This window comes from Exophiala spinifera (assembly GCF_000836115.1).
Source record: "Exophiala spinifera strain CBS 89968 unplaced genomic scaffold supercont1.2, whole genome shotgun sequence".
NCBI classification, from domain to species: domain Eukaryota; kingdom Fungi; phylum Ascomycota; class Eurotiomycetes; order Chaetothyriales; family Herpotrichiellaceae; genus Exophiala; species Exophiala spinifera.
Window position 1 is genome coordinate 3,041,406 of NW_015622514.1, and position 17,126 is coordinate 3,058,531.

General features: G+C 54.2%; 6 protein-coding genes across 6 annotated transcripts in view; 2 read left to right on the forward strand and 4 right to left on the reverse strand.

The window, feature by feature from the left end:
* PV08_03400 (uncharacterized protein) overlaps window positions 1-2,564 on the reverse strand; it is a gene marked incomplete at both ends in the record, with an annotated part of 3,261 nt that extends 697 nt beyond the window's left edge. The window contains 3 exons of the mRNA XM_016377754.1: window positions 58-1,088; window positions 1,165-1,214; window positions 1,269-2,564. Of these exons, the coding sequence (XP_016239324.1) occupies window positions 58-1,088; window positions 1,165-1,214; window positions 1,269-2,564 (2,377 nt within the window). The remainder of the gene's footprint in view (window positions 1-57; window positions 1,089-1,164; window positions 1,215-1,268) is intronic.
* Window positions 2,565-3,382: 818 nt separating this feature from the next.
* Window positions 3,383-5,185, forward strand: PV08_03401 (uncharacterized protein; the record flags this gene model as incomplete). Its single annotated transcript, XM_016377755.1, has 1 exon — window positions 3,383-5,185. The coding sequence occupies one exon, from the start codon at window positions 3,383-3,385 to the stop codon at window positions 5,183-5,185; it is 1,803 nt and encodes a 600-aa protein (XP_016239325.1).
* A 393-nt stretch (window positions 5,186-5,578) lies between these two features.
* PV08_03402 (uncharacterized protein) lies at window positions 5,579-7,300 on the reverse strand (the record flags this gene model as incomplete). The annotated part of the gene is made up of 3 exons (XM_016377756.1): window positions 5,579-5,895; window positions 6,071-6,954; window positions 7,032-7,300. 3 exons carry the CDS (start codon window positions 7,298-7,300, stop codon window positions 5,579-5,581), a joined length of 1,470 nt encoding a protein of 489 aa, XP_016239326.1.
* A 1,055-nt stretch (window positions 7,301-8,355) lies between these two features.
* Window positions 8,356-12,361, reverse strand: PV08_03403 (uncharacterized protein; the record flags this gene model as incomplete). The annotated part of the gene is made up of 10 exons (XM_016377757.1): window positions 8,356-8,781; window positions 8,846-9,161; window positions 9,215-9,991; window positions 10,555-10,739; window positions 10,808-11,209; window positions 11,267-11,636; window positions 11,693-11,851; window positions 11,908-12,032; window positions 12,094-12,187; window positions 12,243-12,361. The coding sequence occupies 10 exons, from the start codon at window positions 12,359-12,361 to the stop codon at window positions 8,356-8,358; spliced, it is 2,973 nt and encodes a 990-aa protein (XP_016239327.1).
* A 612-nt stretch (window positions 12,362-12,973) lies between these two features.
* Window positions 12,974-14,536, forward strand: PV08_03404 (uncharacterized protein; the record flags this gene model as incomplete). Its single annotated transcript, XM_016377758.1, has 5 exons — window positions 12,974-13,069; window positions 13,125-13,507; window positions 13,577-13,966; window positions 14,083-14,210; window positions 14,298-14,536. 5 exons carry the CDS (start codon window positions 12,974-12,976, stop codon window positions 14,534-14,536), a joined length of 1,236 nt encoding a protein of 411 aa, XP_016239328.1.
* Window positions 14,537-14,792: 256 nt separating this feature from the next.
* On the reverse strand, window positions 14,793-16,526 carry PV08_03405 (uncharacterized protein; the record flags this gene model as incomplete). Its single annotated transcript, XM_016377759.1, has 1 exon — window positions 14,793-16,526. The coding sequence occupies one exon, from the start codon at window positions 16,524-16,526 to the stop codon at window positions 14,793-14,795; it is 1,734 nt and encodes a 577-aa protein (XP_016239329.1).
* Between the last annotated feature and the right edge of the window lie 600 nt (window positions 16,527-17,126).

Below are 17,126 nucleotides of genomic sequence, written 5' to 3' on the forward strand. Positions count from 1 at the left end.
CTCCTTGTGCGTTGACATCAGCTCCATTGTGAAGCAGCATCTGCACTATCTTCTCACAGCCCCCTGATGATGCAGCCTGAAGTGCGTTGCCATACTCACCCCCTTGTGCGTTGACATCAGCTCCATTGTCAAGTAGCATCTGTACCACCTTCTTATGGCCACGGTATGATGCTTCATATAGTGCATTGCCATAGGGACCTGATTGATAATCAACGTTGACTCCATGATTCAGCAATATCTGCACCACCTTGTCATGGCCATATAATGATGCGGCCTGGAGTGCATTGTCATAATGACCTCCCTGTGCGTTGACATTAGCACCCTTGTCAAGCAGTATCTGCACCACCTTTGCATGGCCACCCCGCGATGCGGCCTCGAGCGCACGGCCATACTTGTCTCCTTGTGTGAGGACATCTCCTGGTAACGTAGACAGTAAAACCACTAATACCTCATCAAGGCCAAGTAAGGAAGCATAATATATTGCCGAACGATGAGCTACGGCAGTCATATTATAATCCACCTCATCGTCCCATGGCCGGTTTGGGTTGTGTAGCTGGATCCAACGCTCTTTCGCACAGTCTGTCATCAACAGAGTGCTAACCATTTTCGATAACTGTGGGGCCAATTGAAGGTCAGCTTGGCGATAATGCCAGTGCCAACACGCTGCAGCATATCTCGCAAAGGCATACTGCCTCACCAAATCTGGACTTAGAACTTGTCGCAGAAATTCATCGTGTTGGAGATATAGTAGACAAACCCTGCTAATCCGCCCATGCTGCGATGGCCCTGACAAAGCGAAGTCGATCGCTCGACCGTTTCGGATGTGATCAGAGAGAAGGTACTCCTGGACCGAGAAATGTTCAATCCGGACTTCCTGAACACCATCTGGATGGAAAGTGATCTCAACGAGACCAGGACAAATCCGGAGGATATCATCTGCACCCCCAGTAAATCTCCTTTTAGGGTCATAGCACTCGAGATCATCGATGTCCACGGCGAGAGCCTCGATAACTTCGTCAACTGACAGAGGCCGCGATGCATGACACAGGAGCATAAGGATTTGTTGCGCCTCCTCTCGTGACTCGAGGCTACACAGTATTCGTTCGTATGTCTCATAGAGCGACTGGGGCAGTGTACGAAGACATTTTTCAAGATGTCTCTCACTCCGGGGACAGTGCTGTAACGGCCGAAGCTGGCATTCGACCCAGCGAAATCTAGACACTGATCAGCTCCCGCAAATGGCATGAAATCTGTTTAAGAGAAATTACTGACACGCCACCTGCATGTTCGGTCAGATAGCTTTTGATGTGTTCTCGATGATCACCCCAGCGCTGAAGCTGAGGGTCGTGGTCCACTTGAAATGCTACAAATCGAGAAATGTCGTCCCGAACGCTCTCGTTTCTTAGCGAAATATGCTCTACATTCTGATTAAATGTAGAAATTTGCAGGTGATCGCGAATGTCAGGAGCATCTCGACTGGTGACCAAGAGGTGCAAGCCTGGCAACTGCCATTGTCGTAAGGTGTCAATCACTGATAGAACTTCAGCTCGTGACACATCTAGGGGGCTCTCATCCAGTGCGTCGAGTAGAATGTAGGTGTGGCGGCTCCGGGCCACGGCTTGTCGCAAATATTCCAGTAGTACCGGAACCGGTGGAGTGCCATGATTATATGAATCTTTCAGGCGTGTCAAGTCTGCTGCCAGGTCCGGTACTTGCCCACAGAGTTGGAGCAGCAATGCACGCAGCGCTGCGGAGGCATCTTGTTTCGACTCGTCTCTAAATTCGAAAAAGAAGAAAGCCACTGCACTGTCGGCGGATAATTGTCGGCGACGAAAGGCGTGCTGGATTGCCGTCGCACACAGCACGGACTTGCCACAGCCAGCGAAGCCATACAACCAGAGGAATGAGTTGTCCTGCAGCAGCCATGTGGTGTAAGCCGGACCTTGGACCAACCATTGGCCGGTGCTGGCGTGCCGCTTGGCAACTGCGACGTTGAAGTTGACGGTAGCGTCCGGTGCCTTTAGCCACTGCTGTAGGTCGGCACTGACACTTCGTGCCTGTATGTTCTTGACGATGGTATTGACCTCTTGGATGTCGTCTTGCGTGTTTTGATGTTCTTTCAGCTGAAGCGCCTGTAGCGCGATCGACAAGTTATCCCGAAAATCGCTGACATCGTCGCCGAGATCTTCTAAAGTGCTCCTTCTGAATGGGTAGGCCGCCCTTCGCCCAAGGACTACCGCCTTTTTCTTCCAGTCGTCCGTAGGCTCCTTTTTAAACTTGTCAACCTCAGCTTGTAACCCGTTTATCGTGTCCTCACTGCGGGTGATGGACTTTTCAATACTTTGTATGATTGCCTGCTCATTGGGCCGCCATGTGCGCGTGTGTATAGTCCGGTCGATATTCTGGAGGCACTCGAGGAGGCCGCCGAGTTGGTCTGCGATTTTGGCGAGATCTCGATGTTGATCTCGGCACGCGGCGTAGTAATGGTATAGATATTCTGTACTCTGCAGGCCGAGGGACAGCAAGCCGGCCACGCTAGCGGCGACGGATAGTGGATCGCCCATGACATCGCCCTTCAGAATTGCTCGTTTGCTACGCGTAGTAACACAATGGATGAGCTTTGGAGACTGACGCCTGAACACGTCGACTATCAGCCTAGAAGGTCTCGAACAGTGTGATGAGGATTGTGCAGGTCAGGCTGAGAGAATGGGAGGGCGCAGTCAAGGCTTAACATTATTCCGCTCCGCGAAGGCTGACCATGCAAGGCGAAAGAAGGCCATCGGTCAACACTATCTCACACCACAGGAAGAGAAGGCGTTGGCCGCTAGGGCAAAGCCTTGCAGAGAGTAATTAGCGCTGGTTACTGGTCTCTTCAGTTTCGACCCGAACTGCGTCCTTGCCACGATCTCTGGACCCCAAACTGATCAGACCGCAGCACAGATCGCTCCTATACAAACTCGCTTCCATTCCATCCACGAAATCGAGGCTACACCCGTGACATGCGAAGAATTGGCCGGCGCTGCCACGCTGGACTGAAGGCGAGGCTGAGCCCCTCGAAGCTGGCACCCCTAAGGCTGGTGCAGTCTGAGGACGGTTAGACTCTTGGCGTGCCTTGTTATGTAATCAAGCCGAGGTTCACGGTGATGAGTATTACGCACCCGCGGGTTGGTGACGGGGTAACCATGGGCGCGTAATACCAACCCGCGGGTGCGTAATACCCATCACCGAGGCTCACCATGTTTCCAGTTTCGAAAATGCGGAGATGGTCGATTCGTCTACACCAGGCATACATACATTATCTTTCACCATGTACTGTAGACTTCTTTGCTGATTACCTGCTTCTCATCTACTTCCAAGGCATATAGTACACGCAACTAACAAAATGCCTACCCGAGAAGCAGCATGGGAATCCATCGCACGGCGGAAACAATCCGAACGAGCATCTCGCATACCTTCGCAATGGACGATACCCTCACACTTACTCCCATCTGACCCTCCACTTCCATCACACGGCGCGCAAAATGTAATGCACATCCCGTCCAAGCTGCTCTCGCCATCCGAGGTGTCCATCACAGAGTCATACACGATTGCCTCGCTTCTGACCGCCATCTCCTCGTCTCGACTCAGCGCAGAGGATGTAACCCGAGCATTCGCCCATCGCGCCGCCATAGCACATCAATTGACCAACTGCCTCACGGAGCCCCTGTTTGACACGGCACTTGCGCGCGCCAAGTACCTCGACACCTACCTGCGCACCCACAAGCGGCCGTTCGGCCCATTGCACGGCCTCCCGGTGTCGGTCAAGGACACATTCGACGTCGCCGGGGTTGACACTTCCATCGGCATCGCCTCCCTGTGCCACAAACCCGCCACGCACAACGCTCCACTGGTCGATCTCCTGCTCTCGCTGGGCTGTGTGATAATCGCCAAAACTAACATCCCGCAGACCCTCGCGTCGCTGGACTCGGTCAACAACGTCTTTGGCCGGACCATGAACCCGATCAACCGTCTCTGCACGGCCGGCGGGTCTTCGGGCGGCGAGGGCGTCCTCGTCGCGATGAAGGGGAGCATGATCGGCATCGGCACCGACATTGGCGGCAGCATCCGCGTGCCCGCCATGTGCAACGGCGTGTACGGGTTCAAGCCGTCCAACGGTCGCATCCCGTACGGGGGGCAGGCGCTCACCGGCGTCGACGGGATGAGCAGAACGAGCATCCAGGCCGTGGCGGGCCCAATCGCCCGGAGCGTCGAGGACATTGACGTGTTTATGCGCGAGGTCGGCCCCCGCGCCCGCCTGTTCGGCGAGGACTGCATGCCCCTGACCTGGACGTCGCCGCCTCTGGGCAAAGTTCACTCCAACGAACAACCGCCTCAGCCGCCGCACGGGAGCGGCAAACACGGCGAGCTGGTGGTCGGCGTGCTCCGAAGCGACGGCAACTGCGCCCTCCTGCCGCCGGTAGACAACGTGCTCAGCGACGTCGCGGGGCGGCTGGCGCGCACGCCCAACGTCAAGGTCGTCGAGCTGCCGTGCCCTAAGGCGTGGACCAAGGCGCAGTCCGTCATGAGCAAGCTGATGGGCGTTGACGGCGGCGTCACCATGGCCGAGATGATCGAGAAGACGGGCGAGCCGCTCGTGCCGTGGATGCGGACGCGCTTCCGGAAGGGCAAGCCGCAACCCCTGACGCGCGTCGCAGAACTCCAGGCCCTCCGCGCCGAGCTGGAGCGGGAGATGCTCAAGGTCTGGGTCGAGGACGACGCCGACGGCCGGCGCACGCAGAAGATCGACGCCATCGTGTGCCCCGTCGCCCCGCACCCCGTGCCGCCCATCGAAGGATACAACGCCGTCGGCATGACGAGCAGCTGGGTCCTGTTCGACTACCCGGCCGGCACTGTTCCCGTGAGAGACTGCACCGAGCGTGATCTCCAGCTGGGCACGCCGCAGGGAGGCAAGCCAGTCAGTAGTTGGGACGAGAAGACCCGGGACCTGTGGGACGAGACAAAGATTGACAGGCGAGTCTATCTGGGAACACCCTTGAGCGTGCAGGTCGTTGTGCCCAGGTTGCAAGATGAGAAGTTGGTCGAGGTCATGGCGTGGGTCGATGGAGCTTGTAAGGCTGGTGGTCCGTCTTCCTCAACAGGCTCCACGGGCCAAGGAAGCGATGCTAAGGCGAAGTCAAAGTTATGAAGACCATCTACCATAAGATTTAATTGGACATAGCACAGAATAGTGCAGAAATCACTTGGACGTGGACACTTAACTACCTTGCCCAGTACCCATCTCGATGCAAGGTCAAGTTGACATTTAAACAGTCTGAAAAAAGATGCAAAAAAGCGGCATGTTGCATGTTGAAAATCAAATCAATCAATTTTGACTACTTTTGATCCGTGAGAAATCGTCGAACTCCCTACGGGAACCTACAGGTCCGAGGGAGTTTGCCTGAACCAACTAGAGACATACTCGTACTGCGCCTCGAATCACTCATCACTTATGGAGCTAGTTCACTCTCTCTGCCTCTACCAGCTTCTTTTTCACACACCATCGAATAAAACTCGATTCCATCAAATGCAAATGCCACTCTCACAACTTGGATCCAACAGCCACGGGAAATGTAGATCTGACCGCAACGTCCATAGTCATGGTCTGCGACGGCGCCGAGATGTTCTTGATTGAGACCTTGCTGTCACGGCCGCCGTAAGTACGACTGTTGGGGCTGGTGAAGGCGCCAAAGGACGTGTTGTGCGCGGTTCCGGGGTACGGGTCTCCCGCGTCGCCTCGGTTGCCCGTGGGCCCGCCCTCTGCCGCCTCGAGTTGTCGACGGTTGTCGCTCTGCACCAGGCCGACCTTGTAGTGCCTTTCGTCTCGGTTGTTTTCCTTCTGGTCGTCGATGTGCCAGACTAAACAAACAGACAATCCCGCATCAGTACCGGTTGAATAATCTCACCAAGAGAGAAAAAGGCACGGGTAGCAGGGGAGGATTGGGGGGATCGCAAAAACACAAAACTCAACCAAAGCAAAACGCACAACTCCACGAAGTTCCACGGACAAAGGTACAGGGAGGAAAGCACTTACCCAGCAAGCCTTGTCCCGGGAGTGACCGGTCAAAGCCAGTTTTCTGCCGATTCTCGATCAAAAAGTACTCCTGGCTGATCGTGTCGCCGTTCGTCCAGAGGCGATGGACTTCACGAGGCTCCTTCTTGACATCCTTGAGGGAGATGGTGCGGTTCTGCTGGTCAACCACGAGGTTGATCCATCCTTGGTTCGCCTTGCACCACGCAGACGGTTGGCACGGCGTGGTCCCTGGTTCGTTGCCTGGAAGGTGACCCCAAGAACCGCCTCCCATGAGACACCAGTCGCCCACGCCCGCCGAGTGCACACCAACGTTCTCCGGGTCGCCGTCGCCGTCGATGTCGTAGAGATCAGGCCATCCAAAGACCAAGTGGCCGAGCTCGTGGGCGCAGACACCAATGTAGGCGAACTCAGGCACGGTGAGGAAACCGAACACGTTGGTCCCATCCGCCCGGGTTTCGTTCCTCAAGACCCACTTGGCAGACCAGATGTTACCATCGCGCTCGGGGCCAGCTGGCAATTCTTCTGCTCCTTTGCCAGCGTGGACCACGATGAATGCGTCGACCTCGCCGTTGTGATCGTTGTCGTACGGCGTGAGGTCTATGCTTCCATCCACGGCGGCGAGGGCGTGCGCCGCAAGGTCTTGCAGGTTGGGTGCCTCCTCGACCATACCAGATGCATTGTGTGCATACTGAGCTAAGGTGAGAGGCATCCTGAAAGGGCCGATAGCCTCTCCAGTGAACGAGACTTTACCGCCGCTGACGTCTTCGTAGTACTCAGTCACGCTGCCTGTGGGGATCTTGCCCTTTGAGAAGAAGAGGTCTTCAAAGTGTTGTCTCGAAGTCGTCATTGGCTTGTCGGAGAAGTCGACAAGGACGATGACAACCCTGCATCACAGCAACGGACAGTCAGTGTTAGCATTCCCCTCTTTCCATATGCTTGAAACCCAGGTATGCAAACATACCGAATTGGTCCTCTCAAAGGAGTCCGCTCTAGAGCCGCTCTGCTCATGCGGGCCGACGATGGAACAGGGACCCGTCGATAGTGTGATTCAGGGAAGATGGTGCCATCATTCAGACCGTGGAGCGTTCCTGTAGGACCGCCTGGAGGTAGGCGTCCCGGGATCTGCTTCCGTAACGCATCTCGCTCGCCACCAGAGGTCCCGGCAAGGACCCTTGGATGCGGCGAGACAAGGCATGGTCCATGAGGATCAGAGTTCGAGCCAAAGCACATGTTTGCTAACCTCAAAGTAGACTTGCAATGAGATGAGGGTGCCAGACAGGTTATTGAAGTTGCAGAGGATAGAAATTTGGGCATCGAGAAAAGAACGAGACTGAAACTCGACCATAGCGTGCCATCTTATACCTTTTCACCCACCATTATCCCCCGCAGTCATCCAAGACCGAGACTGGGATGATAGAGAGTCCCGGAACGGCTCAGCCTCTCGATACCTCGTGTTTCTCTTTTCTCTCGCCTAAAAGGTCTTGAGCGCCGCAAGCCTTCGAAAAAATCCTGCATCAACACGAGAAGGAGCTGAGACCAACGTTAGGTGGCGGTCGACGTCGGGTGCTCTTGAAGGTGACCTTGTAGGACCGATTTGCATTTCGACTGCTCTCCGCAGACTTGGCAGTCTCACCAGCGCCGGCAGCACGCCTCGTACTTTTGTACATGCCCAATGAGAGCAAGGAAATCCTACAGCCTCATGACAGTGTCGCAGACCACGGTAAGACGTCTCCAGGAAAGTTTGACCCGTATTCGAATGAGGGGTGGTGTTGGGGAGGAGAGGTACGAGGTGTGGAACAAGAGCTGAACAGGCATCAGGCGTGGCAGGTCTTGGCTTCACGTTCTCGACTTCGACAGAGCCCTCTGCTTGCATTTCCGGAAATACCGTCAGGGGATGCCGTGGTCGCGCCTTACGGTACGGTTATCAATCATCCGTCGTCTATCCAGCCTCTGAAGCTGCAGCGGACTTGCGAAATCCTTGAAGCATATCTGCGCTATACCCCTTGTTCTAGCGAAAAGTATTTTCAGGATGCTTCGTTGGTGCCGACGATGTTGTTGAAGGATGATCCGGAGCAAAGGCGAGCAGACTCAAGTCCAGGAAACATGGGTGAAGCCGCCCTTGCTCACCCTTGACTCGCTAGCGTAGGGGGGTTTCGGGTAGGACTATGGGTACAACCACTATGCGAGGTGTCGATAGTACAACGTCAATTGCGTTGTTGATGCATAGTAAAAGCTACTGGGTGGACATTTTATTAGTTGATTCCTTGATGTCGGATTTAGGAGCATTATTGTTCTTGCACCTCAGAACCCTGATACGGAGGGCCGAAAGAGCGAGCTGTCGTCGGCGGACTCCCTTCGAACAGATCCCTGGGAATTCCCAGGTTTCCAATGAGTACGCTTGCTTGCTTCACCTGCGTAGCGACCCATTCTCTATGGATTGGGTCGCGGATCCTCATCAAAGCCATGACCAAAGGCCAGGCGTATCGGTAGATCATGATCGGCTTCTCTCCTATTGCTTTGTACGCGATCCCTAGGAGATCTGTTAAGGTGCTGTCAAGCCAAGAAGGAAACGTATCCTTGCAGTCACCCAGACAAGAGAACAATATCTGGATAGCATAATATTCGAGTGCACCGTGGTAGATTGTCCACAGGACTCGGCGTCCTCCTGTGTTCGTGGCGATCCGAGCCACTGTGAGTACATCCATGAACGCCTATTGATCACGAAAAGAAATCAGCGACCGGTTTCCCATTCCACAAACTGCGAGATAACATTACCTCGCCATCGCGCTTTATCTTCTGCCACAGTTGGTCAAGGCTGCTCTGGTCAACGGCCACGCTCCTCAAGGCCTTGCCCAAAGTCCACACCTCCACCTTAAGCTTGGCGCATGCCTGCATAAAGCTCAGCGGTCGGTAGTTCTCGAGATCATCCAGTAGCTGCTCCGCAGGGTACTCCGGCCCCCACATCCTTGGGAGACATGTGCGCGCTGCTTGAAACAATCGATCTTGGTGCAGGTGTGAATCGGCCTTCAAAAGATCTTGCGTCAGTTGGCCCACGCCTAGGTTGCCAAGTGCAAGATTCGTATCAACCATTCTATTGGAGGTTAGTCCTTGTTGCTACGGGTGCAAAGTGCTTGAGAGACAAACGAGATGAAATAGAGCAGTTGTTGTGATGCCGGTGGAAGACACAGTTGGCCTGTAGGACCATGGACATCTCCCAGGAGAAAGCTGCGGATGCCGCTCAGGTGAACCTGAGAGGCACGGGCCAGCTCGACATTATAGTATCCAACCCAGAGGAGAAGGAACCACGTGGCAAACAAAGAATCAAGGTCCTGTTCAGTTCTCTCCGGCCGCGAGGCTCGATCCACAAGACGTGATAGATCTCCCAGGGCGTTGTGGTAATGATCGGTAGCGAGCATCTCTTGCTGCCGTGAAGTCTCAACGCCACCAGGATCCCCAGACTGAGATACATACCTACAGCGAAGCTCCACAGAAGCCAATGCAATAAACGCCCTCATGACTCCCTGTTCGTAACTCGCAATCCTTGAGTGAATGTAGGAAAGCATGCTCCACTGCCATGGTTTCCCGATGAACTGGACGAGGAATGAATCGGGAATATACTGGAAGCACTCACAATCCTGCTGAGAGAGTATTAACGAATTTGGCAGAGGGATATGGCTGGTCGAGAGTGCGGATCGGGGGGAGCTAGTCCTGGCGCTGTAGACCACGTTGATCTGCTGGCTGCTTGGTGAGACAAGCCTCGGATCGCCATCTTGTTTCTCACCGTGCCCAAGCACACTGGGCCCTGATTCGGGCCCTGAATAGAACAGTGATTCTAGTTCGTCACTAGCTGGTGAGGCTTCCATCAGGGGTCGAGCTGTGTCAGCCGTGCTGGAGGGAGTGGAAGCCGGTTCCGCGGTTCGACTGGAATCTCGTGGTCGACGTCGCTGGGCTGGCTTATCCCACTCGCATATGATGTTTACACGCTCACATCGTGTGCACAATGGTCTTCTTTCGTCACACTTGAGTTTTCGCGTTCGGCAGGTCGTGCAGCCTATGGACTTTGTTCAGTCTACGGTGGAGACACTCACTGCATGGATGGAGCTGTTTTACCTCTCTTGGACCTTGGGCCATGTCGACCGAACCGAGGAAGCATTCTGCTTGCCAAAACTCTAGGACGCCCCAATCATAGGGACCTATGTCGAGATTGATTAATGAAAAGAAAAAGGACGAAGAGCTCCGAGGTTGCTTGACACCAACCCCTCGTCTCGCTACGGAGAGCCGGACTATTATTTTTCCGAGATAAGAGATAAGAGATTAGAGATAAAGGGCAGCGACTTCCACTGACAAACACTTTCCCCTTTTAGTGTGGTTACTCTATCTATCCTGCTAGAAATGACAACAGTTGATCAAAACTTCTCGTCATGCCTGGTTTCCGTCGTTGAAGATTGCCTTTGTTGAATGTTTTGGCTATTTACAGCACATACCTGAAGGTGAGTTGTTTGTCCGTCTTGTTCGACATCTCGCCGGGCTGCTCTCCAAGTGATGTCGATGGCGAATGCGAGTTTTCCAATCTGTCCCGACGGCGGTTTTCCCAGATATAATATAACAACAGAGTGGCCAAGAAGACAACGCCAAGTGCCAGGCCCGAGACAGAGGCTATGAGTCCGTCCTATGTCAATGTTAGTAAGTTGAACTGCGGTGGTAATTCCCAAGACGCCTCGGCAGGCAGGCACATACCTGGTACTTTGGTTCCTGACTGGACTTGAACAGGTTTGGGCCGATAATGTTTCCCGTGCAGTATGCTACAAAGATCGAGGCGCTGGTGACCGAGCGCTTGGTAAAGCCCCCGACGTTTGAACTAACCAAGGACAACGTGAGAGGGATGTTGGTTGCAAAGGCTGTGGCCAGACACAGGCCTGCCATACGTGAGGCTTTTCCTTCGGTCGCATACACCACTGCCATGCCAGCCACGGATACCAGAGTATTGAACATCATGAGGGCGATCCGTGACGATGGAAGGAAACTGGCGAGCCCAGAGGTCAAGACCAAAAAGACCAGTTGGGTGGCCCCCATAGGCATCTGAATCAGAAGTGCTTTGAGATCAGAAAACCCAAACCCTGCAATCACAATAGCGCCGAACTGCAGCAGAAGATCATTGTCAACATTTATCTCTTCTGATCAGGGGTAAAGACTCACGCTTGTCAAGCCGCCGTTTGCAATATTCACTGAGGCCGTGTATAGAAACAGAGCCCACGTCTGAGGATCGAGGAGGGCCTCCCATAGCTGTGCCATGACGAATTTGTCCTGGTCGAGGACACCGGTGTTGTTGGCCAGTGTGCGGGCAACGGCGATCTGCCGATCCTGTTCCTTGAGAAAACGAGCCTGTTGTGGCGAGTCCGGGAGGAACAAGAAAAGGACGATCGCATACGCCGATGTGACGGATCCGAGGATGAGAAACAAAAGACGCCAGGTCTCCAAAGAAGAAGTCGTAATGTTCCCAATTCCATAGGCGATCAGACCGCCAAACATGTTCGCGATGCAATTACCAATGAACCACGCGCCTTGACTGTCAATGCCGGTGTCAGTTGTGGAATACAGGTCTCTCGCTTGAATGGAGCTTACCGAATCGGCTGCTCTTTACGGGTGTAGAACATGCCCGTTATCAAGGCGAATGCAGGAGCCAGACAAGCCTCTCCCACTCCCAGAAAGAATCTCGCAGTCATCAATCCCGCAAAGCTTTGGCACGCTGCATGGCACATGAGGATGACGCCCCATATGAATCTGGAGTTACTTCTGTTAGAACGTTGACTCAAGGTGTCATTAGAACGAAGACTTACACCATCACAGAAGCGTATTTTCCTGTGGGAAATCGAACGATCAAATACGAACTTGGCCAGCTCCAAGCCAGGTAGCCAAAATAGAACACAGCAGAGCACCAAGAGTACTCAGAGCCATGAAGATGCTGCGAGCAAGGTCGATGGTTAGATCGTTTCGATGCCAAAGTAACACCGGACGAGACTCACAATGTCCTTACGGAGGCCTAGGAGAGTGGCCTGACTGAGAGCCAGTTTGTCCATGAATTGCAACATGTAGCAGAAACCCATCAATGGGATTATGCTGGTAATTGTCAGCAACCTCAGGCTCAATCACAACCAAAGTAGAGAGGTCGTACCAGTAGTCGATGCGACGAAGAACTCGCTTGTTGTCCGCACTGCTAAGGGCAGTGGTCGATATCTCTCCCAGTTGCATGTCTACGTCCTTGGCCTCGATAGAGCCGGTATAGCTTGCCATCTTCTCCTTTGAAGCAGGGACCTCAGCGACGGAGTTGGCTGTCCACATATCGGTTCCTGGATCCAACTAGTCGGTGTGGTGATTGACGAAACGATGAAACAGCTTGCTCGGTTGAGAACTTGCGATATCTCTCACAACGTTGACCTGGACCTCCCTTAAATACACCATGACCGGACTCTGTTGCTTGTTCAATATACACGCTCTTATCTTCAACACCCGAAGCTTTTGCTTCAGCTGTGTATCAATGCCGGACTCGAGATTCGACAAATGGATCCGATTGGACCCGCGGATCTACATTTAAGGCTGAGGTCGGCAATCTCGACAATACGAGGTATTGCTATCCTCATCGGATTATAGCGGGAGCCGAGGGAGACTCGCCAGTCGTTATCTCGGCAAACTCTCGACGAAGATTGGCTGCATCGGCAAATGATATACTGGCACTCTCCACAGTAAAGCATCGTGTGGGTCTTGAGTCTGCCGATGCATACTGTATTGCTTGGGAGGAGAGGGAGCGGGATACTGTGTCACTGGTAGACATATTTAAGGAGAGACGCATACTGTGATGGGTTTCTGCCATGACTTTGACGATAGGAGTCAAGATAATTGTCCAAGATGATTGCCCGACTACCCACCACGCAAGAAGTCAAGGGACGCGTGGACGCTTTGATTGCGAAACTGAACGAGGACCTCTGGCAGGTCAATCACAAAGTACGTGCGACACACCAGCAGACCTATTTGATGGGGCTCTCTGATGGCTTTCTAGATATGGAGCAACCCTGAACTCGGCTTCAAGGAGTACAAAGCGCACGACACGATCTGTGATTTCCTCGAAGCTCAGGGTTTCACAGTCACTCGTCATGCCTATGGAATCGAGACCGCCTTCGAGGCACGGAGCGGCTCTGGTGGCCGCCTGGTGAACTTCAACGCAGAGTATGATGCGCTGCCCAACATCGGTCACGCATGCGGCCACAACTTGATCGCCACAAGCAGTGTAGCCGCTTTTCTCGCTCTGTCATTTACCCTCAGGGATATGGGAATCCCCGGCAGGACGCAACTACTTGGAACTCCAGCAGAGGAATCTGGTGGAGGCAAAGTTGACCTGCTTAAAGCCGGAGCATACAAGGGCGTCGATGTCTCTCTGATGGCGTAAGTCAAGGGCCATACGTTCTAGTTTGTGACGAGGATGAATGCTGACCTTCGACCTACTCGCTCCAGCCACGGGGGACCGAGCAAAATGGGAAATCATCGACCGTGTGACGGGATTGGTGGTGTCCGCATGGTGGCTCGAGAACAACTCTTCTGTGACTTTGAAGGCAAGAACGCCCATGCTGGTGGCAATCCCTGGGACGGAATCAACGCACTGGATGCCTTTGTGGCCTCGTACAACAACCTTTCCATGCTTCGCCAGCAAACCCGTGACACCGACCGTATCCATTCTGCGGTTCTCGACTCTCCCAAGGTCGCAAACGTCATCCCCGCTCACATTCGAGCAATGTTCATCGCCAGAAGCGAGACGTTGAAGTCCTTGGCAGCCTTGACCTCCAGAGTCACCAAGTGCATCGAGGCTGGCGCGCTGGCGACGGGCTGCACGGTCAAAATTGAAAAGTAAGTCACGTCCACCAACATGCTCGCACATCACCACAAATAGACCCGGTCTGCAGTGGCACGACGCCCGGATTGCGGATCGATCAGGTTATGCTAACGGTGGTTACTGGTAAAAGGGAAGCGTACTACGCAGACATCGTCCTCAACGACACGTTGTGCCAGCGATACAAAGCTCACGGCGACGCGTACGGCTTGAATGTGCTCGCAACCACTCCGGAGGTTATGACCGGATCGTCGGACATTGGTACGTTGCTGAAAACACAGAATGCGTCGGAGAAGCTCAATACCTGACGATGAACGGGTATCTGACTGACTGATGCTTGTGGTACAGGTAACATCAGCTACGCCGTTCCAACGCTCCACTCGATGTTTGCTATTCCCTGCCCAGAAGGGAGTTTTCCGCATCATGCCTCTTTTGCCGATGCGGCTGGACAGCCTGCAGCCCATGAGTCGGCGTTGGTGACAGGCAAAATCCTGGCGTTGCTAGGCTGGGATGCCGCCGTGGATGATGAATTCTATGAGCAGGTCAAGTCCGAATGGGTGAAGAGCATCGAAGAGGCATCGATTTAGGATCGACAAAACTCATTGCTGGCGGTGTTTTACCCCCCAAACGGACAACGACTTGAAGAATCCCTGAATTTTCATGTGATGATTAGATGTTACTGTTTGCTTACATACTGTGTACTATCCCTTTGAAAACCACATCAGTCCTTCCAAGCTAAATGAAGTCCTTCCGCTGTAATAAATGCGGATACAAAGAGTTCCAACGCGCCATTTTGCCCATCTTCGCGCGACTACATCCAGGACCAACATCCTCGCTGGCTCTTCATGACGTTTCGCTTCTCTTCCCGGGCTGCTTCGTCTTGACGCTCAATCCGTCCAAACCACCGTTAGTACCAGGCGCTCCGGCACGTTGATTGATGGGATAAGTCTGTACTCGATCGAGCCGAGCCCCCTCCGATCCAATACTGTCAAAGTCCCTCTGGATCTCAGGCCACAGCTGGAGAATCTGCCTCTCAAACACACCCAACGGCTCTTCACGCAGCTCCAGGGTGTGGTCCTTGTCGTGCTCGTCGAGGACCCTGACTCTCGCTTTCCCCTTCCCCTTCCCCTTCCCCTTTCTCTCGGTGACCTCGGGAGATACCACCTTCTTGTACACCACGCCCGTCATCTTGCCGACCTGGCCCGGGGTGTTGATGGCGATAGGCGTGTCCGGGTTCGTTTCGGTCCCGTGCAACACCCACCCTTTCAGGGCCGGGGGGTCGTACGTGCCTTTGTCGTTGTACCCGTAGCCGTGCTTGCCCCGGCGGATGCGAACGCTGGCGTGGACCGTCTCGTTTGTCCGTTTCAATCTCGGTGTGGGTTTGTCGAGCCCCCCAAACACCTTGCTGGCGATCGTGCGGAACATCCACACAAGCGTGCCGCGTTGGGAAGCGAGTTCCGCCTCGCGATACTCGCCCGGGGTGCGGATGCGGGAGCCCCCGAGCCGGAAGAACGGCGTCATGCTGTTGTGGATCTTGCCCAGCCCCCACGGCCGGCTGTGGGGTGCCGTGTTCTCGACGCGCTTCGGCATCCCTTCGTGCGTAAAGGTCAGATGGCCCCGAGGGCCAGCGTGGCGGCTCTGTCGTTCGATCAGGGTAAAGATGTAAGAGTGGTCGACCGTGAGAATCGGGTCGAGCTGCGACACCATCCACGCAAGCGTGAGGTTGGCGAGCGCCGTGTCGTCGTAGCTCCCCCCAATGTCGCTGTGCACCCCCGGGAACCAGGTCTGTTTCAAGACTTTGAGCTCGTTGGGCTCAACGCTGGGCCACTCCCAGATGGTGGGAGAGTATGCTCGGCGGTGTTCATCCAGCGCGAGCGCCTGGAACGCGTACTCGATATTGGACTCGACGCGCGTGTCTACAAACGCAAAGTCCTTGCTCGGTGGTTGCGGAAGGAGTCCGATCATTGGGATGCCCAGACCTCCGACCGTGTCCCAGACAGCGACGCATTTGATCTTGATGCCTGGTCGGGTGAGATTGTTCTCGATCAGATGCTGCTGATACTGTGCATCGGTGACTGGTGGCTTGTGTCCAGGAAAGGGAATGTTGGGCCACTTGGAGACAAAGTCCTGTCTCTGCTGAAACTCCCAATCCTCGAACACTTGGACAAAGTACTCCAAGCCTTTCGACGTCAGCAGCCCAACGGCATTGATCAAGCTAGATATCGACCGTGCGGTGAAGGCTCCTCGTGAGAAGCCAATGATGAAGATCTCATCGCCCTCGCTGTAGTTGAGAGCAACGAAACTATACGCTTCGCGGATGTGTTCGGCGAGGCCCTCCCCAGTCGCACCGCCGATATATCTATTGTAGAGCGAATTGTCTCCCGTTCCCACGCCGTTCTGATAGAAGACGATCTGGTGAATAGCCTGTGGAGGATCGGTGGTCTTGTCAAATCCTACTGGCGGGATTGCACGAGCGATTCGCGTGACATTGCTTGGTGTCTGGTAATCACCATCGCTGTCCATCCATGTCCCATCGCAGCAAATAATGATGCGCTTTTTGGATGTCTTGGTGGCCATCCTGTGAATGGAATGTGCTTTCTGAAAGATGTAGGTACTGAAACGCGCGTCTTTGTAAGGGGCGGAGGCTTTATATTAGGCGGGCCACCAGTTGCCAGGTAAGCACGTCGTACAGCGCTCATCCTCGCCGAGCAACTATTGCTAAACGAGTGTCGAATCTGACCGCCTCCCTCAGTGCCACGCTCAGGCGGGCATGAAGCTGCACACCCATAACTCTTTGGCGGGTAGCTCAGCTGACGCCCATTTTACAGCCTTATGTTGATCTGAGTCTTTTTGTGTACTCCGTACGAGCACTCCATTTCTGACGGCGCGCCGGAACTCAGCTGAGAAGCGTGCTAAATCACCGTGGCCAATGGCTTCTCAGCAACAAGACGCCACAGCTTCCGGAAATGTGCGAGTTGGCGATCCCCAGGGCCAGGACTCAGTACAGTACATACAGAGATGGTGGGATCCCACAGGGGCAGAGCGGTTGAGACTGTGAGATGACGCCTGAGGCCTCCCAGCATGAGCCAAGAAGAAGCCTTAGGAGAAGATTGAGTTAGTCCAGAATATCGACTAAACCAAGATGAATAAGCACTGAACAGGTTGGTGGTACTGCCA